General features: G+C 33.6%; 2 protein-coding genes across 2 annotated transcripts in view; both read right to left on the bottom strand.

Annotated features, from left to right (window-relative positions):
- Nucleotides 1-555: 555 nt before the first annotated feature.
- Nucleotides 556-27,154, bottom strand: part of LOC127726770 (serine/threonine-protein phosphatase 6 regulatory ankyrin repeat subunit A-like) — a 285,494-nt gene continuing 258,895 nt past the window's right edge. Inside the window, exons 5-7 of the mRNA XM_052234224.1 lie at nt 1,660-2,649; nt 1,165-1,560; nt 556-1,065 (exon numbers count right to left, since the gene is read on the bottom strand). Coding sequence (XP_052090184.1) covers nt 721-1,065; nt 1,165-1,560; nt 1,660-2,649 — 1,731 coding nt within the window. The 3' untranslated portion in view covers nt 556-720. The remainder of the gene's footprint in view (nt 1,066-1,164; nt 1,561-1,659; nt 2,650-27,154) is intronic.
- LOC127726558 (uncharacterized) lies at nt 20,107-25,876 on the bottom strand. The gene is made up of 3 exons (XM_052233950.1): nt 25,284-25,876; nt 21,190-21,425; nt 20,107-20,366 (listed from the first exon to the last, which is right to left on the bottom strand). The coding sequence occupies exons 1-3, from the start codon at nt 25,507-25,509 to the stop codon at nt 20,313-20,315; spliced, it is 516 nt and encodes a 171-aa protein (XP_052089910.1). The 5' UTR covers nt 25,510-25,876; the 3' UTR covers nt 20,107-20,312.

A 27,154-nucleotide genomic window follows, 5' to 3' on the forward strand; every position in this document is an offset into this window, starting at 1 on the left:
AGCTTTCCTTTTGTGATAAGGAACCTTGTAGTACAATTTCATAACGATCCATACACTTACACACAAGTTATTGTCATGAAACTAGAAAAATGCTTGTTTTTGCCCACTTTTTGGCCCCTCGTTCCTAAAATTTTGAGGCAATTACCCCCAAAATCAATCCCAGCCTTCCCTTTGTGGTATGGTACCTTGCAGTACAATATCAGAGAGATCCATGCACTTGAACACAAGTTATTTGTCTGGAAACTAGAAAAATGCTTATTTTTGGCCCCTTATTCCTAAATGTTTTGGGCAATTACCCCCAAACTCAATTCCAGCTTTCCCTTTGTGATATGGAACCTTGTAGTACAATTTCAGAAAGATCCATACACTTAAACACAAGTTATTGTCATGAAACTAGAAAAATGCTTGTTTTTTGCCCCTTTTTTGGCCCCTTATTCCTAAAATTTTGAGGCAATTACCCCCAAAATCAATCCCAGTACAAAAATTACATCATTTCAAATATATTTTCAAATTAAATACATTAGTAAATTTCACTTTATTAAAAAACCCAAAAAATCAGATTCATTAGTTTAATATAACTGATGGGACTAAAAAATAACAAATTAAAATAAATATTCTACATAAAAAAAACACCAAGTAATCATTACAATTTCATCTGTAACAAAATTTCCTTTCTGAAATCTTTCTTTGCCAATTCACAATTCATAATTGAAATTCCTTTTATTTTCTTTGATATATAATCTCCTCTCTGGAATGTTCTTTAATGACAGCAAGTATGCCATTGTATCTGTTTTCCCTGGCAATTTGTTTGGGTGAGATACCGTTATTTGTACACTTATTAATGTCTGCCTTGTTGTCCAGTAATAGTTTTACTGTCTCTATATGATTCATCCAACAAGCAACATACAAAGGAGATGCTCCATTATCTTTACACTTATCAATGTCTGCCTTGTTGTCCAGTAATACCTTTACTATCTCTATATGATTATTCTGACAAGTAACATACAAAGGAGATACTCCATTATCTGTACACTTATCAATGTCTGCCTTGTTGTCCAGTAATACCTTTACTATGTCTATATGATTATTATGACATGCACTATGCAAAGGAGATACTCCATCATCCGTACACTTATCAATGTCTGCCTTGTTGTCCAATAATACCTTAACTATCTCTATATGATTATTATGACAAGCAACATACAAAGGAGATGCTCCATTATCTTTACACTTATCAATGTCTGCCTTGTTGTCCAGTAATACCTTTACTATCTCTATATGATTATTCTGACAAGTAACATACAAAGGAGATACTCCATTATCTGTACACTTATCAATGTCTGCCTTGTTGTCCAGTAATACCTTTACTATCTCTATATGATTATTCTGACAAGCAACATACAAAGGAGATGCTCCTTTATCTGCACACTTATCAATGTCTGCCTTGTTGTCCAGTAATACCTTTACTATCTCTATATGATTATTCAGACAAGCAGCATACAAAGGAAATACTCCATCATCCATACACTTATCAATGTCTGCCTTGTTGTCCAGTAATACCTTTACTATCTCCATATGATTATTCTGACAAGCAATATACAAAGGAGATACTCCATCATCCATACACTTATCAATATCTGCCTTGTTGTCCAGTAATACCTTTACTATCTCTATATGATTATAATGACAAGCACTATGCAAAGGAGATACTTCATCATCCATACACTTATCAATGTCTGCCTTGTTGTCCAGTAATACCTTTACTATCTCTATATGATTATTATGACAAGCAATATACAAAGGAGATACTCCATCATCCAAACACTTATCAATGTCTGCCTTGTTGTCCAGTAATACCTTTACTATCTCTATATGATTATTCTGACAAGCAATATACAAAGGAGATACTTCATCATCCATACACTTATCAATGTCTGCCTTGTTGTCCAGTAATACCTTTACTATCTCTATATGATTATTATGACAAGCAATATACAAAGGAGATACTCCATCATCCATACACTTATCAATGTCTGCCTTGTTGTCCAGTAATACCTTTACTATCTCTATATGATTATTATGACAAGCAACATACAAAGGAGATGCTCCATTATCTTTACACTTATCAATGTCTGCCTTGTTGTCCAGTAATACCTTTACTATCTCTATATGATTATTCTGACAAGTAACATACAAAGGAGATACTCCATTATTTGTACACTTATCAATGTCTGCCTTGTTGTCCAGTAATACCTTTACTATCTCTATATGATTATTATGACAAGCACTATGCAAAGGAGATACTCCATTATCTGCACACTTATCAATGTCTGCCTTGTTGTCCAGTAATACCTTTACTATCTCTATATGATTATTATGACAAGCACTATGCAAAGGAGATACTCCATTATCTGCACACTTATAAATGTCTGCCTTGTTGTCCAGTAATACCTTTACTATCTCTATATGATTATTCAGACAAGCATCAAACAAAGGAGATGCTCCTTTATCTGAACATTTATCAATGTCTGCCTTGTTGTCCAGTAATACCTTTACTATCTCTATATGATTATTATGACAAGCAATATACAAAGGAGATACTCCATCATCCAAACACTTATCAATGTCTGCCTTGTTGTCCAGTAATACCTTTACTATCTCTATATGATTATTATGACAAGCACTATGCAAAGGAGATACTCCATTATCTGCACACTTATTAATGTTTGCTTTGTTGTCCAGTAATACCTTTACTGTTTCTTTATGACCTTTAATTGCAGCTACATGTAAAGGACTCACACCTCTACAGCTACACAGGTTAACACAAACACCATGGTTAATACACCAATGAATAAAAGGAATATCCCCATAGTAACAACATAGTATCAGTGCAGTACCTTTACTATTTATATCTATTTTCAGTGCTAATCGCCTCTGAAGTAATATTTCAAATTTTTTGAGATAACATAGGAATTTGTGTCTGAACTCTTGTATCATAAAGTTGATATTCTTGAACACATAATGTACTCTACCAATTGACCAGTCATCAATCATTCTCTTCATGTACATATGATGGTATTTAGTTGGTACAATAGTAATAAACTGGTCCATGTCATCTTTTCTTTCTAGTAAAAATCTCTGCATAATAACAACAGGATGTGCATTTCTGATCAAACACTGGATCATATTTTGTCCAAAATAGTATGCAAGAAAGTCAAATAATTTATCATGTTTTGTTTTGAATACACCTTGTTCTTTCTTAATAAATGTATGTTCAAGTGAATTAAGTTCATCAAGTAGGACAATTCGTGAAGTTCCTCTGACCAGTCTGCACGCCTCACAGGTTTTCTCAATGATCTTTCTTGTTTCTACATCTATTTCTTCTGAAAACATTTCCTCCTTCAAGTTGTTGTTAAACATAACACACAAAGCCAGTGCACAGTATTTTGTATTATGACCTTTTTTATTAAGCTTGTCAATTTCAGTTTTGTATACGGAAAATGGATTCTTGAAGAAATCTGTTATATTGAGCTCAGGATTATCACTGTACAATTTACAGAGCAGTGGAAAGCAATCATATAAATTGCAGTACTGAATAATCTCTGTTGCCTTTGTTTCCAGATATAATTCTGCTATTGAAGTTTTTTCTTTCTGTATTAAACATAAATCTTCTGACTGGATGTTACATACAGATGTCCTGAAAATTGATAAAGATTCAAACTTTTCATCCTGGTACACTTGTAATCGACACGCGACAATAATTTTTGTAAATTTGTTTTCAATCAACATCTTTATTTGTTCCATAACTGATTCCCAACTGTCAAGGTCAGACTGGTTTATGGAATAAGTCCCACAAATGTCATCAATAACAAACAGTGTTTTCTGATTTGGATTATAAAACTGAATAATATCATTTGGATTAGTAACTGGTAGTATATCAAACCCTTCGCCTTTCATTTTTAATGCCACATGATGTAAAATGGATGTCTTTCCAACACCAGAACTAGCTGTAATAGTGAGACAACTGTTTTCCTTGATACCTTTCAACACACATTTCGCAGCTCTGGTTTCAACAAAGTTATCAGCATTCTCCTGCCACTCATCCAACAACTTACTAATTAGCACTGAAACATCAAGGAGTAAATTATTGCCAAAAATAATTTTAAAAAACAATAAAGTATTAATGCTTCATGTAACTTTTCATTCAACTTTGTATTTACTAACTTGTGACTTTGAATGCCTCAGATGATGGTAAATTCATAATGCATTAAGTGATGGGAGCAATATTATATCTATTCTGCTTAATTTGATCAAGATTGAATTGTAAATTGAAGATCTTAAAAGATAACAGTCTTACCATCTTACTACCGGTATCACATTAACTAAACATCATCAATGATTTAAGAAAATCAAAAACCTTTGTGAGCACATACTCCATGCCCCTACATTGTCACTGGGCAAAATCTCATCAGATTCCTAATTTTAAAGACTCAAACTCTTAAAAAGTCAAATGATAAAAATTTCTTGTGAATATGCACATCTACATATTATGTCATCATTTACTATAAGTTTCATGAAATTCTGTTGTACGGTTTCAAAGGAGTCGTGATGACAAACTGTTACATCAGTATAGGCCAAAATTATAAGTTCATAGGGGTATAACTCCTAGAAAAAAAATTTAATCATAATTCCTGTGGATATGCACATCTACATAGTGTGTCCTCATTTACTACAAATTTTCATGAAATTCTGCTGTGTGGTTTCATAGGAGTTGTGACAACAAACTGTTGCAGCAGTAAAGCCAAAGTTCCAAGTTCAAAGGAACATAACTCCTCCAAAAAAAATTGAATCATAATTTCCTGTCAATATGCACATCTACATAGTATGTTCTTATTATCTACAAAGTTTCATGAAATTATATTGTGTGGTTCAGAGCAGTTGTGATGACAAGAACTTGACTGAAGAACTGACGGATGGACAGACGGGTCAAAGACATTATACACTAGGCAACTTTGTTGTGTGGTGTATAATGAAGTCAAGGTCATATGAACAATGACCGACAACCATGTAAACCTTACAATCATCAATTTCAGACATCAAATAAATTTGACCTAATTCTGATAGCATCTAAGAAACGAACATCAATACACCAAATATAGTTGACCTATTAGGCTAAAAAAAAATATATGTGTGGTTCTGGATATATCAAAATAATATAAACAGCTCAGCAGGGCGCAGCTTGATATGACCCCAGATGTCCAACCCTGCACAGTTGCGGCAAGCATGGACCCAACATATAAGCTTTCAAGATACAGCTCTGAATTTGGATTGATTAAATATTTGACACAACATAGGTTTCTGACACAGAATGAATATGGTCTAATAAGAACTTAAAAATTTGAAATTGAACATTTACCTTTAACAGTCCAATATCCAAAATCTAAATACAGCCCTTTATAGCTTGCTGTTTGGTGTGAGCAAAGTTTAATTTTGGACCCCGATTTGGAATAACTAGAAAACTGGGCCCAAAATAGAAAAATCTAAATACACTTTTTTATTCAGCATATCAAACATGTCATAGAACCACAAGATTTCAATTTTTGTTAAAATTTATAATTAAGTTTAATTTTGGACCCTTTGGACCTGTATTTAGACCAATTTGAAAACCAGGCTCAAAATCAAAAATATAAATTCATGCTTAGATTCAGCATATTTTAAAAAGAGCCACACGAATTTAACATTTTATGAAATTTTTGACCCGTTGGACCTTAATGTGAAACATTTTAAAAATAGGGTCCAAAATTAAAAATCTTAATACTATGTTAGATTTGGCATATCATAGAACCCAACTAATTCAATTTTTGGTGAAAACAAACAAAGTTTAATTGTGGACATTTTAGACCTCAATGTTGACCAATTTGACAATGGGGCCCCAGAATTGAAAATCAAAATACATGGGTAGATTTAGCATATCAAAGAACCCCAAGAATTCAATTTTTGATGAAATCAAACAATTTTAGTCTCTGATGCATGATTTTTTATTATTAATTGTTTTTGGCTTTTAACTAGCTGTCAGTAACTGCGAGTACTCTCAAATCGTACTTTCTTGTTTATTTGACCTGTTGATACTAATTGTAATGCTTTTTTGTTATTTAATGTTATTCAGGGTTATATCTGGTCTATATACCAACTTTGATAAGTGTTTGGTATTACTATAAAATTTTCACTTCTTCGTTCTGTGAACATCAAAATTATTTATTTTGTAAAAATATTTCCTTTCTCTATTTGAACTGTACACATATACCTAACAACAAAATTAATTTTATTTACCTGTTTAAAGAAATTGCAAATGGCTGATATTTTTGTTCAAGTATATTGTTTTTCTTAAATTGTTTAACATTTCACAGCGGTATAACATGTTACATTAATGATTCTTCCCTTAGTTTATTTATTTTGTATTTGCATTGTATCATAGATCAAATATATTTGTTCAGTGTATGTTCAACTGTTGTTAATATGTCTTTTGATTGAGTTAAGCCATTTCAATTGATATTTTATAGTGTGTTCTCTATGTGTGATGTTACACTATTGTTTCAGATAAGGGTGAAGGTTTGGTACCATTAAAACGTTTAAACCCTAAGTCAGGAATCTGATGTTCAGTAGTTGTCGTTTGTTGATGTGGTTCATAAGTGTTTCTCATTTCTCGTTTTTTATATAGATAAGACCGTTGGTTTTCCCGTTTGAATGGTTTCATACTAGTAATTTTGGGGGCCCTTTATAGCTTGCTGTTCAGTGTGAGCCAAGGCTCCGTGTTGAAGACCTACTTTGACCTATAATGGTTGACTTTTATAAATTTTGACTTGGATGGAGAGTTGTCTCATTGGCACTCATACCTCATCTTCTTAAATCTATATAAAGTTTTGGACCCTGATTTGGACCAACTAGAAAAACTAGGCCCAAAATCAAAAATCATTATATAAGTTTCGATTCAACATATCAAAGAACCACAAGAATTCATTTTTTGTTAGAATATAGCTAGGTTTAATTTTGGACCCTTTGGACCTTAATATGGACTTATTTGAAAACTGGTACTAAAATAAATAAACTGCTTCGCTGAGCGCAGCTGGATACGCCTGCAAAGGTCCAACCCTGAACAGTTGGGACAAAAATGGACACAATATTCAAGCTTGATACAGGTCTGAATTTGGATTGTATTAAATATTTAACATATTATAGGTTTCTGAATAAATGTAGTCAAAGAACTTGAAATTGGTTATATGAATTGAATTTATATTCAATTAAAGATTTCTTGCTGTTGTGCAATACACTGTGTTGTTGCGCAATACTAAGTAAATATGTTGTCAGACTATAAACAATTAAAGTTCAATTAATTCTCAATGTCATATTAAAAATTTATGAAAATGTAAAGGGAGCTTACATCAATAGATATAAATAATTCACAAAAGTTTCATGAGAATTTCTGACAGCATTTTTGAGTTATTGTCCAAAAACTGGAAAATCCCCCCTTTTTTAATGAATAAAACCCCATAACTCAGAAATGTAAAATGTAAAATTTATAAAATTCTAAACGGAGCTTACATCAATAGATATAAACAATTCACCAAAGTTTCATAAGAACTGCCGAAAGCATTTTTGATTTTTTGTCTGAAAACTGAAAAATCCCCCTTTTTTTTATGAATAAAACCCTGTAACTCGGAAATGTAAAATCTAAAATATATAAAAATCAAAAGGGAGCTCTTGTCAATAGATATAAACAATTCACCACAATTTCTTGCAAGTTGGTGATAGCATTCTCGAGTTATTGTCCAAAAACTGGAAAATCCCCCTTTTTTTAATGAATAAAACCCCATAACTCAGAAATGTAAAATCTAAAATTTATAAAAAACTAAAGGGAGCTCACGTCAATAGATATAAACAATTCACTAAAGTTTTATGCAAATTGGTTTAAGCGTTTTTGAATTAATGTCCGACATGTTGACGACGGACGGACGGACAGACGGACGGACGGACAGACGGACGGACAACGGTATACCATAATACGTCCCGTAAACGGGCGTATAAAAATCTAAACAAACATTTAGATTCAGCATATCAAAGAAATACACAAATTTGATTTTTTGATGAAATCAAACAAAGTTTAGTTTTGGACCCTTTTGACCTTAATGTGAAACAATTTGAAAATAGCCCAAGAGTAAAATTCTAGATATACGGTTAAATTCAGCATATCAAAGAACCTGAAGAATTCAATAATTGCTAACATCAGACTAAGTTTAATTTTGGACACTTTGGACCTTATTGTGGACCAATTTGAAAACCAGGTCCAAGAGTAAATGAAAAAGTCTAGATATACGGTGGGATTCAGCTTATCAAAGAATCCCAAGAATTCAATTATTGTTCAAATCAACATGATCAAACTAACTTTAATTTTGGACTTTTACATAGACCTATTTGAAAATGATAAGTATTAGAAAAGTATTGTTTTGGCCCCTAATTCCTATATGGTTAGAGCCATGACCCCCAAAAATCAATCCCAACCTTTCTGTTTTGGTATGAAACCTTATGGTACAATTTCATAGAGATCCATAGACTTTTACTGAAGTTATTGTCAGGAAACCAGACATCATACTAGTTTTGGCCCCTTTTTGGTCCCTAATTCCTAAAAATTTGGGACAAAAAATCCCAAAATCAATCCCAACCTTCCTTTTGTGGTTTGTGTGTCAAAAAATACAACAACCCGACCAAATAGCAGAAAACAGCCAAGGCCACCATTGGTTTTTGAACAGAGCGAAAAAATCCCACAACCGGAGGCAGGCTTCAGCTGGCCCTTAAACAATTATATATACTAATTCAGCGAAAATGGACGTCACAGACTTACACTGTAAACTCCAAAACATATAAATTAACCAAAATAAATTGGGAATGTGTCCATTGGACACAGATGATGCCCTTGCTTGTATATAACGTTATAAAGGGACTCAAGAATGAAAAGTGACACTAACCGAATTCATACTTGATCTTAGTTTTGTGGTTATAAGCACTGTGTATAAGTTTCATAACATTTGGTTGAGGCAAACTTAAGTTAGAGAAAGGAAACGAAAAAATTCAGCAATTTTTCCATTTGTAAAGGGGCATAACTGTAGAATGGTAAAAGTGATGCCCCCAAAATTCAAACTTGATCTGTGTTTTGTGGTAACAAGGATTGTGTACAAGAGTCATAACATTTGGTTGAGGCAAACTTAAGTTATAGAATGGAAACGAAAAACTCAGCATTTTTTTCCATTTGTAAAGGGGCATAACTCTAGAAAGGTAAAAGTGACGCCACACAAATTCAAACTTGATCTGTATTTTGTAGTAATAAGCATTGTGTATAAGATTCATAACATATGGTTGAGGCAAACTTAAGTTAGAAAATAGAGGCGAAAAATTAGCAATTTTTCCATTTGTTAAGGGGCATAACTCTAGAAACGTAAAAGTGATGCCCCCTAATTCAACCTTGATGTGTGTTTTGTAATAATAAGAATTGTGTATAAAATTCATAACATTTGGTTGAGGCAAACGAAAGAAGAACGGAAACCAATTTTGGGACGTATGGACAGACGTACAGACAAGGGTAAAACTCAATGCCACCTCTGCTACGGCGGGGGCATAATTAAAAAAACTTACATCACTAACAAAGGTCAGAGGTTCCTGACTTGGGACAGGCATTCATTTATACTCAAGTATTATAATTGTCTGGAATCCGAATGTCTTCAGATGACGAAGATGAAAAAGACATTGCAATATCATTTAAAAAATTTGTCGTAGTATAAAAATAGGAAAAGTATGTCATTTTGGTTTTTTTTATAGGCACTGGCTACGGTTACATGGAAAAGTAACAATAATAAAAATATTATTGTTACATTGGAGGCTAATTGCCGGAAAACAGGGTTGGGTAAGGATCTGATTAATTACGAATGTAACAATAATAATTGTGTCTGCGGTTACATTGCGTTATTGTTATGATTAATGCACTTCCGAATGTACGGTAGCTATAAATATAGATTTATCAAGATTAAACCTTTGATAGTTTTTTTCGCCAATAAGATTGAAATTACGATCACAAAATATCTGGACTGAAATTGAAAACTCTTATCCAAACATCAATTGCTTTCACAAATGACTTGTATTTTTAAGGTTTTTTCAGCTATGTTAAGTTGGATATTGAAATCAGAGGTGAACACAAAATCAGTAATGGACAGCAATGAAATCAAATTACCTGGTACAACCTCAAATGCTTACAACAAAAATATTGGACAAAAATATAAACATCGCAAGAGTAAAAAATATTTTTCTCCTGAAGCACGACAGACGTCGATAGTTTCTTTATCTTTCAAAAAGGGAAAGTGCAGAATAGAATTGAATAGTATGCAATCGGAGACTTTCTATGTTAGTATAAAAAGTCCCTGATACAATACAGATGTGCACATTGTTGCATCACTCGTTTGTGATGGCTGCTTAAATTGGTTTCTCAAAAATCCGACGAACTAAAAAATACTCCCAAAAACAACATACTGGATTTGAAGAAACTGTCTGTCATTGTAAATAATATAAAAAAAAATGTATGCATTATTGTAAAATTCAAATAAAAGTTTTATTTTAAATAAAATATATATATTTCTAGTCCCAGCGTACATTCGGAAGTGCATTAATGAAACAATAATGCAATGTAACTGTAGAATCAATTTTTATTGTTACATTCGTAATAAATCGGTTCCTTACCCAACCTTGCATTCCGGCAATTAGTCTCCAATGTAACAATAATATTTTTATTATTGTTACATTCCATGTAACCGTAGCCAGTGCCTTTTTTATATTCACTTATGATATCTATGTGCTTTATTCTTGATAATACTTGTTTCACTCTTTTTCCCAGAAAGTAACTATAATCTTTATATAAATTTTATTGACAAGTTTCTACCTCCAGTGTTTGTAAGGATGAATTTGTTTAATGTCTATAATAATGATCAAATATAATTTCTTTCGTTAATATTTTCCCACTAAAGAGCACATGTTTGTCAACAAAGGTAAATACACCAATTTTATCATGTGAAAATCACATTGATGTCTTTGTAAGATTACTATGTTTATTAATTAAATTTGGAAATATGTATTCAATTTAAGATACAGTCAATCATTTATATAATATTTACCATGGTTATATAAAGGTTTGCAATTTAAAAAGGGTTGGTCTGGAAACCGGAACCACACACACGGTGTATATTCATAACGCTTCCTTTCTGATAGAATCAGCGTTTTTGCTTCCTTTCCGAGTCAGAAAACGCGTCCTTTCGGAGTTCCGATGACGACATCGCACAGGAGCACGAGCTAAATATAAACAAGAAATGATTGTAACAGGATGCTGTTACGAAGTCTCCCAAACGAAGCTCCCATAATTCGTAATTCCCAGGGTCGCCTGACATTGGGCAAAGTCCAGTGAAAATTGGTTTGGTCCAGTAAAGTTATATGCATTAATGATGCCTGGGGACTAACCCTGTATATCATTCAAATCATCTTGGCATGAAAAACCAGAATATATATGGTTTAGGGATGGGGATCTCAACCATTTACAAGATACGAGAACATTGGGGGTGGGGGGAACACTTAGGGACTGACCCTTTACGTCATTCAAATGTTCGAGAGATGACGAACAGGAATATATATGGTAAAGGGGTGGGGATCTCAGCCATTTACAAGATATTAGAACTTTCTCAAATAGCAGGGGGTCAGGATGGCCCCTGGGGACTAACCCTGTATATCATTCACACCATCTTCTCATGACAAACCAGAATATATATGGTTTAGGGGTGGGGATCTTGACCACTTACAAGATATAAGAACTTTCTTAAATGGCAGGGTGGGGGTGACCCCTGGGGACTAACCCTGTATTTCATTTGATGTGCTTTATCATGACAAACCAGAATATATATGGTTTAGGGGTGGGGATCTCGACCATTTACAAGATATTAGAACTTTCTCAAATGACAGGGGGTCGGGATGACCCCTGGGGACTAACCCTGTATATCATTCAAACCATCTTCGCATGACAAACCAGAATATATATGGTTTAGGGGTGGGGATCGTGACCACTTACATAATATAACTTTCTTAAATGGCAGGGGGTGGGGGTGACCCCTCGGGACTAACCCTGTATTTCATTTGATGTGCTTTATCATGACAAACCAGAATATATATGGTTTAGGGGTTGGGATCTTGACCACTTACAAGATATAAGAACTTTCTTAAATGGCAGGGGGTGGGGGTGGCCTAGGGACTAACCCTGTATTTCATTTGATGTGCTTTATCATGACAAACCAGAATATATATGGTTTAGGGGTGGGGATCTCGACCATTTACAAGATATTAGAACTTTCTCAAATGACCGGGGGTCGGGATGACCCCTTGGGACTAACCCTGTATATCATTCAAACCATCTTCGCTTGACAAACCAGTACATATATGGTTTAGGGGTGGGGATCTTGACCACTTACAAGATATTAGAACTTTCTTAAATGGCAGGGGGTGGGGGTGACCCCTGGGGACTAACCCTGTATTTCATTTGATGTGCTTTATCATGACAAACCAGAATATATATGGTTTAGGGGTGGGGATATTGACCACTTACAAGATAATAGAACTTTCTTAAATGGCAGGGGGTGGGGATGACCCCTGGGGACTAACCCTGTATTTCATTTAATGTGCTTTATCATTTAGAACATTTTCAATTAAAAAGATTGTGTCTATCACAAACGGTTTTCAATTTATAATCATTTGAAAATTTTAAAAAATAAAATCCCATAGGGTTCTATAGTAAAACCCTCCTTTCTTTTTGCCCCTCAAAGTACCCCTTTATAAACCCCATTGCACAAACAAAACCCTGATTGCACCACTAGACATGTTAGTCTAACATATTGTGAAACCCTAAGTTAATCTGATAAGCGGTTTTGGAGAACGGGTGCGGACAAGTTCAAATTTAAAAGCGGCGGAAGAGGAAGAAGAAGAAGAAGAAGAATAAAAATAATAATAACTGAGCAAAACAAATAAGTCTTCCCAAACTTCGTTTGGGAGACTTAATAATGCTGCCGTCAAGAGGTAAGTTAAATAAAAATATGTAGCTCACGGAACATTTGAATGTTTTGTCTTAATTCATTCCAATTGATTTCATTAAAAAAATAATATAAACCAGTTTAAACAGTTCCACAATCTCAGCGTCGTTGACGATTACAGATAAAAAATACATTTGTTTCCTCAGAAACTATTTTAAAATGCATGAAGCATATTGATTCGCAAAATTTTCAATATATTTTTACTTATCAAATGGTTTTACCTTGTCCCGCTAACCTGAAACATCCGTATAACTTTTTAAAAAAAATAATCAAGGAAACACTTCCTTTCCGATAAATCAGTCCCAGCGTCAATTTTGGAAACGCTTACTTTCGGAGTCTAAGGAAACGACTCCTTTCAGATTCACGTATAAGTAATATTATTTTTAAAAAATTCGTAAGGGTTCCGCGGAACCCAGTGTCTCGCCTACTTTTGCTGTTAATCGCAGGCTCAACAAAAATGAGGAAAACAATTAATAAAAATATTCCTCTCTATACTATCTTTTGATTGTAAGTATAGCTTCTGTCCAAGTTTGGTAAAAATCCAGGATAGTTTATGAATCTAATAAATGTTTTAAAAACTTTAACTGCAGACTATGTAATGTTAACTGGAAGAAAAACTAAGTCCATTTATAAGTAAAATACGGAAAAAATGGATTTTTTTTTTTTATATAATTTACTTCTGGATACTATCTTATGATCATAAACAAGCTTCTTTCCAAGTTTGGTACAAATCCAGGATAGTTTAAGAAAGTTGTTAAAATTTTAAAAACTTTAACCACAGAGTGAATGTAATGTTAACTGGCAGAAAACTAAGTCCATTTATAAGTAAAATACGGAAAAAATGGATTTTTTTTTTTACAAAATTTACTTTTGAATATTATCTTATGATCATAAACAAGCTTCTGTCCAAGTTTGGTAGAAATCCAGGATAGTTTAAGAAAGTTATTAAAATTTCAAAAACTTTAACCACAGAGTGAATATTTGTGGACACCGACGACGCCGACGGATTGTAGGATCGCTTTGTCTCGCTTTTTCGACAAATAAAAATGTAGCCGTACGCGCGGGCTAAGAAGTAAGCACGACTTTAACTTAGTGTTTTTATGATACAAAAAGTATAAGATATGGACTTTGTGACAATGAGACAACATTTCATTAATATAGAACATGATAAAATGTCACCGTGAATGATCATATTTTCGGTCAAGGTTGCATCTCCCATATCCTTTCTTATACATTAGCAAAATTGTGAGGCAGAACTTTGTATTTTGGCATTATTTAAAGAACAAAGGGCATATTCTCAATGAAATGCATATATATATATATACTGTTACTTTCAGAAAAATCAATTCTAAAAGAAAAAAGAGAGAACTTTGGCTTCATGCACCAAAGAGAAGGTAACTTTTATATCTGAAGAAAACCAGACAACACCACACACAGAATCAAGACAGCTTACGTCTGATATAATTGTTAAAGCTCCTATTATACGCCAAAATGGCTCAGTCTGGAATACAAGGAGAAGGCTTTTCCCCCTATTTATGAGGAAAACATACTAGATGAAATCCTGTTACTTATTCCCTCAGTTTTAAAAAACTTGAACAAAGAGGGATTGAGGGAAGATTTTTGGTGATATAAAGAGAAGACAGCTTTCTGATTGACACTATGTATACAGAATTACGGATAATTTCTATAATTTCTAAATTCATGCAGATCATTTATAACCATATAAAAGTAATAATACATTAAAATCCGTGTATTTATGCAAACACTAGACACTATAGTATCTACCCTTGGTGACTTCTGCATAGAGGATATTAGAATAGTCTTTTAGCTCTTGGTCTCTTTTTCCTCCTGAGCAACCGGTATAGCTTTCATATTTGGACAAAGGATGAGAGTTGGACCTTTATTTTATTTTATTATATTTTATATATATATCTGTTTTTTCACATGATAAGTAATTTATAAACTTATCAGTGTAGGGACTATATCATTTGAGAGATCAACTGTACAATATATCAGACATTTTAAAAGAAAACATATCTGAATTTTTCTACAATTATCAAATGTATTCTCACACTGTAGTCATTTCATGCTTTTTAAATGGGGCCAATAAATGGTTACAACAACTTGTAAATTGTATTCTTTATTCTTGTATACAATATACCGAATGGCTGTTCTTTTGGCTAGCCGGGAAGACAACAAGAAATGCAACAACAACGCTTCAATTGCTGTTTTTCATCTTGAAAAGTTTGATGCCTTTATATCAAGATTAATTTAATAGTTTTATTTGGTCCAGGCGCTTCAGAGAAGAAGATTACTTGAAATGTGAAAAGTTAATAGACAACGGACACCACTACGCATTATTTACCCAAGCACTATATTAAATCGGTATTTTAAACTTAAAATGAGAATTATCCGACTACATGAAAAGAGGACAGGAAAATAATCTTGGTTTTTGTATTTTATAGAAATTCTCATAGATTTAATACACGAAATTTCGGTCAGCTTAGAGGCAAGTAGAATTTCTAAGACGTGTTTCAGAATAGTGTAACTTTATATTTTTAGTTCCCTACCAACAAAGTTGAAGGGGACTTTAGGTTTGCACTCTGTCCGTCCGTCCGTCTGTCTGTGCGTCCGTCCTGCAAATCAGCTTTCCACACTTTTTTGTCATGCTTGAAGATATTGGTTTAATATTTAGTATATAGTATAACCATGACAAGTTACAGATCAAGTTCTAATGTTGTTCCGGTCTGATGACTTTTTGCAGAGTTATGGCCCTTAGACTTAGGAAATCACATATTATCTGTTTTTCGCTCTTTTTTTTGTCATGCTTGAAGGTATTGACATCATATTTGCCATATAGTTTAACCATGACAAGTTATAGGTCAAGTTTGAATTTTGTTTTGGTCTGATGATTTTTTGCAGAGTTATGGTCCTTGGACTTAGAAAAGTCACTCAAATAGTCATGCTTGACTACTGTTATATTGATTTTATATTTGGTATCTATAAATTTTCACAATTTATTATTCTAATTCTTTGTACCGGTATATAGTCTGAAAACAGATTTACTAAGTACTGCGCAACAGCACAGTGTATTGCACAACAGCAAGAAATCTTCAACTGAAAATAAATTCAAATCAATTTCAAGTTCATTGACTACATTTATTCTGTGTCAGATCTTATAATGTGTCAAATATTTAATTACAATCCAAATTCAGACCTGTATCAAGCTTGAATATTGTGTCCATTTTTGCCCAAACTGTTCAGGGTTTGACCTCTGCGGTCGTATTTAGCTGCGCTCGCGATCGGCGAAGCACATTTTTATTATTACTTTGCTAAGAAAATGGAAATTTCGAGTCTTGAAAATGCTGTCGGCACAAGTGCACTCTAAATTATTGCAAGTACCACTCCTTCCCTGCATCCCCAGCATCCCCTTCTACTCGGATGTATCGGTTAATGTGGATTTGTTTTTCTATAAAATTTATCTTAAACTGTATCTCTAGATCTCTCTAAAATGATATGCATGTAAGTAAAAGAAGAAAATTTTTCGAAATTAATTACTACAAAAAAAGAATTTATTATGGAGCTCAATGTTGTATTACTAAATGTTGCTAAATTTTCATAATGTGGGTTATTAACATTAAGGGTTAATTATTAACAGGGATGCACTGATCATTTAAACGTAAATTAAAAAAAAAAGAATATAAAATACGGAATTTCAATGCCATCCATGTCTCAGGATTTGTAATTATCTTAGAACGTCAAATGTTTGCGTGGGTGTTATCACGTCGCTTATGTACAATATTGATTATAGGACGCAGTTTTGTAAAATATCCTGAGTTGACAGACAAGACAATTCACATGAGGTTTGTTAATATGCTTCCTTAAGCAATGAAGTCGGGAAAATCAAAAGTTATCAATTAAAATTTACACAGATCTAATTTTTTTGCATAAATGTTCATTTTAAAATATTTTTACTACATAATGCTTATATGAGATCCATCGTTTTGACTTTTATAAGCCACTGGACATCAAAATGTTTAAACAGAGATGCATCTATCCACAGTCTGACCGTTGGTATAAACATTTTTAATTTATCTGAAAGGATGCGTTTCCTAGTAACTTTTATCTCAAAGGAAGCGTTTCCAAACTCTGAAAGGAGGTGTTTTGGTCGATGTTCATAAAAAAAAAGTTTTTGCATGAAGGAAAAGGTTAGGAATCTTATAATAATATAAAATGAAAACTCCGAACTTATATTATAATCTAATTAATTGTATATTGTGTTAAACGGTCAATTGTTTTCGCGTTTTCTGACTTGCAAAAGGAAGCAAAAACGCCGATTCTATCGAAAAGGAAGCGTTATGAATATACACTGTGACACATATACACATCTTTATTCGGCCTTACTAATAGTATTTGAGAAATCTGAAATGAACCTTACCAGGAAAACTAAACATTGACCAATGAACCATAAAAATGATGTAAAGATCAGATAAGTCCCCCCCTCCCCCCCCCAGATGGACATGTACATTTTGTACAACTTACAATCATTCTATATGCCAAATACAATATACGTTGTGATTTCTTATAGAATCTGAGAAATGGACATAACTACCAAAACTGTAAAATGACAAATAAACCATGAAAATAAGGTCAAAGTCAAATGAACCTTGCCAGATGTGCAACTTACAATAATTCAAAACACCAAATATCAGAGACATATTGCTTATAGCATCTGAAAAACAGACATAACCATTTTTTGGCAATATTTTTTATTGAAAATAAAGCATGAAAATGAAAGAGGACACTCACGAACTCAAAGTCTAACATTGAATTACTCAAAGACTATAATACTGAGAAAAGTTTTATTTTTTTCTCGTCGGGTTCAGACGTTCCCCTTACTTTTCAGTCCACTCCTTTGCCCCTGTAGGTTATTGCAAATTGTACACAAATAATAACCCCTTAAAAATGTTGACAGTGCCCTAAATACTACAATCTGACCAAGACTGCTATAACACAGTTTTATAGTAGTTTCAGTTTGACCGCAACAGTCAAGACATGAAAAAGGCTTTCAGGGTACAACTGTAAACTATGACAAACGGCACAGACTTTAACTATTCTTTGTCTATTGTCAGAATATTTTGTACTGAATGTTATTATGTGGTTTCATTACAATGACGAAGGTCCGAGATATAGTTGTAAACAATGCTACGGTGGAAACAAGAAACTTCTGTTCGCTGATGTTGTCATTTCAATGAACAGCTTGAAATTTCTGTTCTGGGTGCACTTTCCAAAATCAGTAAGTAAAATTCTGATTGCTTAAAAAAATCACTTGCAAAATCTTTCAGAAGTGAAACTACATATGCATGGGTGTAAGATCTCTTAAGCTTATGAGGATAACGATTGGCGTATAACATGTATAATAAAAACATGGATAAAAGTGTAAATTTTGTTCAAACCTCTCCTTTTTTATAAAATATGTTTTCCTATTTTAAATTTTGTTAAAAATACAAGTCCCTTATCATGCTAATAAGTCTATAGGGTTATTAGTTTAAAAATTATACTAAATACCTCTTCTATTCCATGGAACTGGATCCTCAGAAATAGATGTCAGCTTTTTCACATCCTCCTTTGTTTTTATCTGATCACTCTGAATCAAAGCTTGGGAAGTTTTCAATATATCACAATCTGATTTAACATTTTGTACATCTATTCTCATTTCCTTCTGATCAACTTGCAGCAACCCATGTGACTTTTTCAAACTATCGTGATCTAACTTTAATGATTTCACATCTTTTTTAACCCTTTTCCCATCCTTTATTGACACAGTTTGTTCATGTTGTAGCAAATCATGAGATCTTTTCAAACTTTTATGGTCAGACTTTAACACCACTATGTCTTTTTTTGATTCTGTTAGAAGCAAATCACATGATTTTTTAAAACTCTCACGACCTGATTTTAATGTAATTATGTCTTTTTTTATCTTGGTATGGTCAGCTTCAATCAAATCAAGCGACCTTTCAATTGTTTCAATGTCTTTCTTGGCTTGTAAGACTTCTTGACTGGACGTGTCAAGTTGTTTTGTAATTAGCTGATCACATTCTTGCTTCATTGTATTTCCTCCTAATCTAAGAACAGCCTGGAAAAGTTTACAAAACCAGTTGTATTAATATTAAAACAAGGAATTATTTGAATCTGGATTAATTTTGAATTCTGGAAAATGTATAAGAAATTTATATTGAAAACTGACCCAATTTAGGAGGTTTAGTCATGTGCGCATGGATAAGGGGGTTAGTTTATACTGAAATATCAGTGAAAGTAAAATTAACCTTAGCCATGCGTGCATGGCTAACCCGCGCATGGCTTACCCACATTTCTAACCAATCTTCCAGAATACCAGAATTCGAAATTTTTTCAGATTTAAATAATTCCTTGTTTTTCACTGATATTATAGTATGAACTATCTAACCCTCCTAAACATGCTAAACCTTGTTAGTTTTCATCATACACTTGTTAATTTTCCAAAATTCAGAATTATATATCCCAGATTCAAATAATTCCTTGTTTTCAGGCAGCTCTCTATTTAATAATTACAAGCTTTCTACGGTAGATATCTGTTTATTGTTGAAGGTTGCATATTACCATCTATATCTGTATACAAATGTATATGTATTTTGGAATAGTTTGTAATTGCGTTTTGTGAACTTGTGTCTCATTGACATATATCCCAGATCTCTTTTCATCATTTATTACGCCTAACAAAATTAGACAGATAAAGTAATTTTAACTTTCATATACATGTTACACAAAAGAGAGGCGTACAATACAAAAGGGACATTCAAACTCATAAGTCGAAAATAATTGACAACGCCATGACTAATAAAGAAAATCAGACAAAGAACAATACACAAAACGCAACATATAAAACTAAAGACTAATTTCTCCCTACATCTTGTATATCATTGTATGTTTATTTATGTAATTTAGCCCTCCTCATATGACAACTTTTTTTATGCAGCTAATCATTGTTCATTTATTTCAGAATTAAGAAACAATGTAAATATTAAATATTTGATCAGGACAGCATTTCGACTATATTTTGGAAAGAAATATATATTTCATTGTTTAAATCGAGTGAGACACTTTTTTAGTTTACATTAGCTCCCCTGTGTTTACCGTGAGGTGGCTCAATGTTTGAAAATCCATCTGAAACAAAAGCAAAATTTGATTTATATTGATCGTCTTTGGTGATCAAATAAACAAGAGTATCCTGAAAAAATTTAAAACAGGAAGTAGGTAGATATTGACATTTTGAGCATTTTTGCCCTGTCAGACTTTATCTATTATAATTTTTCGGGATAACAGACAATTAATGCATCATCCTCATGTTTTATTTTTAGCAACGGCTGCCATGTTAATTGACTGAAAGGGAAAAAACACAAACTTTATACTAAATACCTGGGATCTTTCACAGACATTTTGGCTGAAATTGGGACAGTAGTTTCAGGGAACATCTTTGTAAAAGTTAACAAATACAATGAAGGATTCCAAGTGATAACAGCAGTGTTTTAGCATGTTTAGTTCTAACATGTCTAAGATTTTACTTAAATTACTTATATCCTTCCAAACTGAAGTAAATAATGTGCAATCTACCGTGCCATCATGATGATGAGCCATGATGGATCTATAGCGTTTAATTCTAGGTTTAACTTACATTACTTATATCCTACAATGATGTAGTAAAACAATGCCATCTATCTTGCCATCATGAAGATGTGCCAGGATGTTTTATAGTGTTTAGTTCCAGGTTTTACTTACATTACTTGTATCATTCAAAGCTGTAGTAAATAATGTGCCATCTACTTTGCTATATGATGGTTCTATAGTGTTTAGTTATAGGTTTTAATAACACCACTTGTGTCCTTAAAAGTCATAGTAAATAATGTGCCATAGATCAACCATGTCTACCTTACCATCATGAAAATGTGCCAGTAAGTTTCTATAGTGTTTAGTTCTAGGATTTACTTACATCACTTATATCCTTCCACGCTGTAGTAAATAATGTGCCATCAACCTTGCTATCATGAATATGTGCCAGTAAGTTTCTATAGTGTTTAATTCTTGCTAAATCTGAGGCAGGTATTGTTTCTGTAGTAACAGGTAGATTGTCATACCCATTTACCGGAGGAACCAAGGTTGAGGTTGGCAGGTTCCTAAGCAAAGCTATCATCAGTGTCACATCAAAAGTCTTAGAATCTGTGGTGCCTGGTAACAACAAAAAATCTTTAAGAAATGACTGTTAAACTTTCCAAAACTTTTAGAATCATATTTTAGATAGACCATGATCATGACATACCGTATAGCGGGTTATTTTCGCGGGGTGTAAATTTTCGCTTATTTTCGCGGATAGAACAAAACCGCTAAAATAAATTCCGCCAATTTAAAAGGGCACATGCAAAGGTATTGATAAAAGTTTTGAATCCGCCAAAATAATAACCGCCAAAATTTTTTGTATACCTTATTCAATGAAAATCGCGAAATTTTACACCCGCGAAAATAAACCTCTATACGGTAATCAAACATCAGATTAAGTTTTCATACTTTGCCAAAATGTGAATTACGATTCTGCCTTTTAAAAAATACTAAAATTTAATGCTATTGCTGTCATTGCTATGTAAAAATTTTGTTATTTGAGTTTAGATCCGATTACTATTTAAAATTATTCAAAACACTAAGGTTTTTCTACAACCAGGCATATAAATATAAAAATAAGAAAGTGTGGTATGATTGCCAATGAGACAACTCTACATAAGAGACCATATTATGATGAAGGTTAGCAACTATAGGTTACCGTGCTGACTTTGATCAATGAGCAAAATCCATACCAAATAGAGAAAACTAACGGCCTGAACACTGGTTAAACATGTTTGTGGGAATGTGGGCGCGCCAACTCTCCCTTAACCCGGGGATTGCCATAACCATATTTGGCTCAACGTTTCAGACATTTTGGTTTTTAGTTTTCTTCATCTTTCTATTTTATTTGGCTTTTCAAGTGTTTTGATTTGAGTGCCACTGATAAGTCTTATCATGCTTATGTAGACAAAACCTCTGTCTGTCATATCAAATTATTAACAATGTGGTCAATGCCACTGCTAATGCACATTTCTTCCCCAAATGTATCACCAGCCCAGTAGTCAGAACTGTTTTAAATTGTGTTGTCATGAAATATCTTTGATATGCTAATTTTCTGTAAATTATCTGTTTATCAAATATTGAATTTTCTGAAACACTAAATAAAGGCAACAGTAGTATACCACTGTTCAAAAGTCATAAATCGATTAAGCAAAATCCGGGTAACAAACTAAAACCGAGGGATACACATCAACTATAAGAGGAAAACAACGAAATAACAGAACACAGAAGTGCAAAAAAAAAAACCAAACAAACAACAATGCAACATTCATAGAAAAGAAATATTAGATAACAACTGCCATATTCCTGACTTGGTACAGGACACTAAGGTGTTTTTAGCACCAGGCGTGGATTGCCATTAGCTGTATTGGGCACAACTTCTCAGAATTTTAGGTTTTTACTGCTCTCCAACTTTGTACTTGATTTTGCCTCCCACTGTTTTGATATGAGCGCCACTGGTGAATCTTTTTAGACAAAGCATGCTTCTGACATACCAAACTATTAGGCCATAATCTAGCCTGTGAAATGACAATTTCAGTTGCTAAAAAATTTTGAAATTGCTAAACTCGCCGGCCAACTGACTTCATTTTTTTGCATTTGCACAAGGTCATGCTTTTCTATGACTGTTAATGACCTCTTTACACTAAATCCATTGGATGTTTAATGTGTACTGATTGATATTTTAGTCTTAGATACATGATTCTTTTATTAGTTGTTACTGGAACTGCACTAGCTTTAAGAAACTGGGAGTGCTCTCAGATCTGTACTTTGTGTCTTTTGTGATTTTATTAGGTTTTTTTTTGTGCTTTGTATCGATCTCATCTGAGTTAAGATGATGATGGATGGCTGTTTAACGTCCAGCAGCAAATTAATATGCATATATTAATAATAGGACGAGAACATGTTAATATAATATGAATATTAACCCTGCTTTGTGCTAGACCGACAAGCTGATACAAATTTTTACCATGCAAGTTCACAAGGTAACAGTCCACATGCAGGAAGACATGTCACCTTACCCGGACATATTATTCTGATTTCAAGCTGACCAGTCTTTGCTTTTTCTCCTTAATGCCGCATGTTTAGCAGAGAAGCATCACATACCAATTTTAAAGTCTTTGATTTGACCCGACTGGGTTCGAACCCACAACCTCCCGCACTCAAGGAGAACACACTACCACAAGACCACCAAGGAGGTTCTCATCTGAGTTAAGCCCTTTTCAACTGATTTATATTGTGTGCTCTAATGTTGTACAGTTACACCTCAGTACCAGGTTAAGGTGAGGGTTCAGCGACAGTAAACATGTTTAACCCTGCCTTTTCCCAAGTCAGGACCCAGTAACTCAGTGGTTGTCGCTTGTTGCTGTATATCAAATATTGTTTTTTTGTTAATGGTTTTGTACATAAACATGATAAATCAGGCCGTCATTTTTAACTGAATTGTAAAATATTTGGGTTTTTTTTGGGGGTGGGGGTCTTTTATAGCTTACTATACGGTATGGGTTTTTGCTCATTATTGAAGGCCATCGGTGACCTAAATTTGTTAATGTCTTTATCATTTGGTCTCTGGTGAAAAGATGTCTCATTGGCAATAACAACACAAAATCTTATTTTTAAACAGGAGATCCCATTGTACCTGCTTTGTTACACATATATATATACTTCCTTCTGCGAGTAACCAGGAGACACAAATTTGACCATATTGGAGCCAAGCTACTGGTAGGAAACAATTGTACCTAGTATATAATAAATACTTTCTACTGCTAGGAAACAAGAGATCTCACTGTACCTAGTGGATTACATATATACTTAGCACTGCTAGGGAACACGACATATCTCTGTACCAGGTTAATTACATTGACTTACCACTGGAAGGAAACGGGAGATCACACTGTACCAGGTTAATTACATTTATTTACTTCTGCTTAGAAATAGGAGATCCCACTGTGTCTGGTTAATTACATTTAAGTAAACACTGCTAGGAAACAGGAGATCCCACTATGCCTGGTTAATTACATTAAATTACCACTGCTAGGAAACAGGAGATCCTACTGTGGCTGGTTAATTACATTTACTTACCACTGCTAGGAAAAAGGAGATCCCATGGTGCCTGGTTAATTACATTTACTTACCACTGCTAGGAAATACGAGATCCCACTGTGCCTGGTTAATTACATTTACTTAACACTGCTTGGAAACAGGAGATCCCACTGTGCCTGGTTAATTACATTTACTTACCACTGCTAGGAAACAGGAGATCCCACTGTGACTGGTCAATTACATTTATTTACCACTGCTTGGAAACAGGAGATCCTACTGTGCCTGGTTAATAACATTTACTTACTACTGCTAGAAAATAAGAGATACCACTGTGCCTGGTTAATTACATTTACTTACCACTGGTAGGAAACAGGAGATCCCACTGTGCCTGGTTAATTACATTTACTTACCACTGGTAGCTAGGAAACAGGAGATATGACTGTGTCTGGTAAATTACATTTACTTACTACTGGTAGGAAACAGGAGATCCCACTGTGCCTGGTTAATTACATTTACTTACCACTGGTAGGAAACACGAGATCCCATTGTGCCTGGTTAATTACATTTACTTACCACTGGTAGGAAACAGGAGATCCCACTGTGCCTGGTTAATTACATTTACTAACCACTGCTTGAAATCAGGAGATCCCACTGTGCCTGGTTAATTACATTTACTTACCACTGGTAGGAAACAGGAGATCCCACTGTGCTCGGTTAATTACATTTACTTACCACTGCTAGGAAACAGGAGATCCCACTGTGCCTGGTTAATTACATTTACTTACCACTGCTAGGAAACAGGAGATCCCACTGTGCCTGGTTTATTACATTTACTTACCACTGCTAGGAAATAGGAGATCATACTGTGCTTGGTTAATTACATTTACTTACCACTGGTAGGAAACAGGAGATCCCACTGTTTCTTGTTAATCACTTTTCTTCTTTTCAAGTTATTCAGCGTTGCCTTAGTAGTCGTAGTGTTTATCGATGAACTGAGAGATGCTGGAGGAAATTCTTTATCAAACAGGACACGAACTGCACGTGGAGAAATTCCAGTGAGTAACAATGCCATTCGTACATAGTTTCCCTCTTCTGGTGACAGAGCATTAGATGCCATCTTGGTCGCTTTTGAATATGTCAGGATTATAGTTACTTATATCTTGGGATCATATTATGGACTGTAATCAAAAGAAGAGTTGGTCTTTAGAAACTTCTTCTCAATTGCATGTTCGGTCCTTTATTTTACTGCTTTTAAAACTTGGAATTTCAATTAGATTTGGACCTATCAGATACTGCAGTTTCTGTTTCACATGTTTTTAAAACCAAAGCAGATTGTTATGTTGGTATCAATATCTTCCTCCATGACTACAGTAAGTTCTCTCAGTAGTTATTGAGCCCTGGAAGAACAAAATAAGATGATCACACTTAAGTATCGTCCCTGAAAAATTAAATGACCGAGAGTCACAAGCATACCGTTCAGTCACAGATATGTGATGTATATTTTTAATAGTCATTAATTTGAGTCACTAAAATTCAATAAATTCACATTTTCATTTCTTGTCTGTATGCCAGGCCATTAGAAAATCTGCATTTTTGTAAATACTTATGAATAACATATCTTTAGAAGTCTCATTCTTTTTTTAAATTGTAGAAAAACATATATATATTTTGCACTTATTTTATACGCTAGTATCAGTGAAGTGACGTCAATGCGGTGTTTAATCAGATGGTAAGTACAATAACAAATTTCGACTGAAATTGACATTATGACCGATTACAGACTACATTAGGATAGTCATTTGGTCCACTTAAAAAAGGTAAAAATTAGTCTGTCTGAAGCTGTCAAAGTGAATTATAGACCCCCTTAATATCAAAATGTCCATATTTTGAGTTAGAGCTGGTAGACTTTTCCATAATTTTGATATTATTTGTCCCAAAAGTAGTACACTACAGTGTAAAAATCTTATTGAGATAGAGAAGGTGCGATTTTTTTTAAAGTTTAATTTATTGTCTAAAACTAAAAAAATGCACTACGAAATAACTGTGTTCTCGGGCCTCGTGTGTCGAATCAAAAATGTTATCCTTATTTGTCAACCTATGAAAATGAAAATGCAGGTCACCATATAATTTTTTAATAATTTATTCAATCTTTCAAAACATATAGATGAACCAAAATTAAAAAATATACAAGACCAACAAAGGCTAGAGATTCCTGACTTAGGACAGACGCAAAAATGCGGCGGGGTTAAACAGGTTTTATGAGCGCTCAACCTTCCCCCTTCACCTCTAGGAAATGTAGACATATATAACTTAAACGTCCACAATTTGGAGTCGGTGTCACTGCCAAAGAATAAATATTGGGGTTCGTAACAAATATTGCCTCTGCAGCTGCCCCAAAGAGCCCACTCTTAACGAAATCTGCAGAAGGGGTCTTTTACATATATGTACTATAGTTTAGTTGCTATCTTCCTTTACGTTAAATATAACGGTGCTAGCTATGAAATTTAATAATAATTAAACTACAAACCATCCACTGTATTTCAAAATGCTATATGTTTCTTCAGAAAATAACCATACTTTGAGTAGTGATTATGTAAGCAATCCATTCATTTTTTTACACAAGACTCAGATGAAATCCAAACAACAAAGAAAATCAACAATACTGTATACAATTCTATAAGCAATCATCATTCAAAAATGTTAAAGAGGTACACCAAAAAATTTAAATAGTTTTCCCCATTTTCACGCAAATCTAATTTTGT

This window comes from Mytilus californianus, unplaced genomic scaffold, assembly GCF_021869535.1.
Source record: "Mytilus californianus isolate M0D057914Y unplaced genomic scaffold, xbMytCali1.0.p SCAF_18, whole genome shotgun sequence".
In the NCBI taxonomy this organism is placed as follows: domain Eukaryota; kingdom Metazoa; phylum Mollusca; class Bivalvia; order Mytilida; family Mytilidae; genus Mytilus; species Mytilus californianus.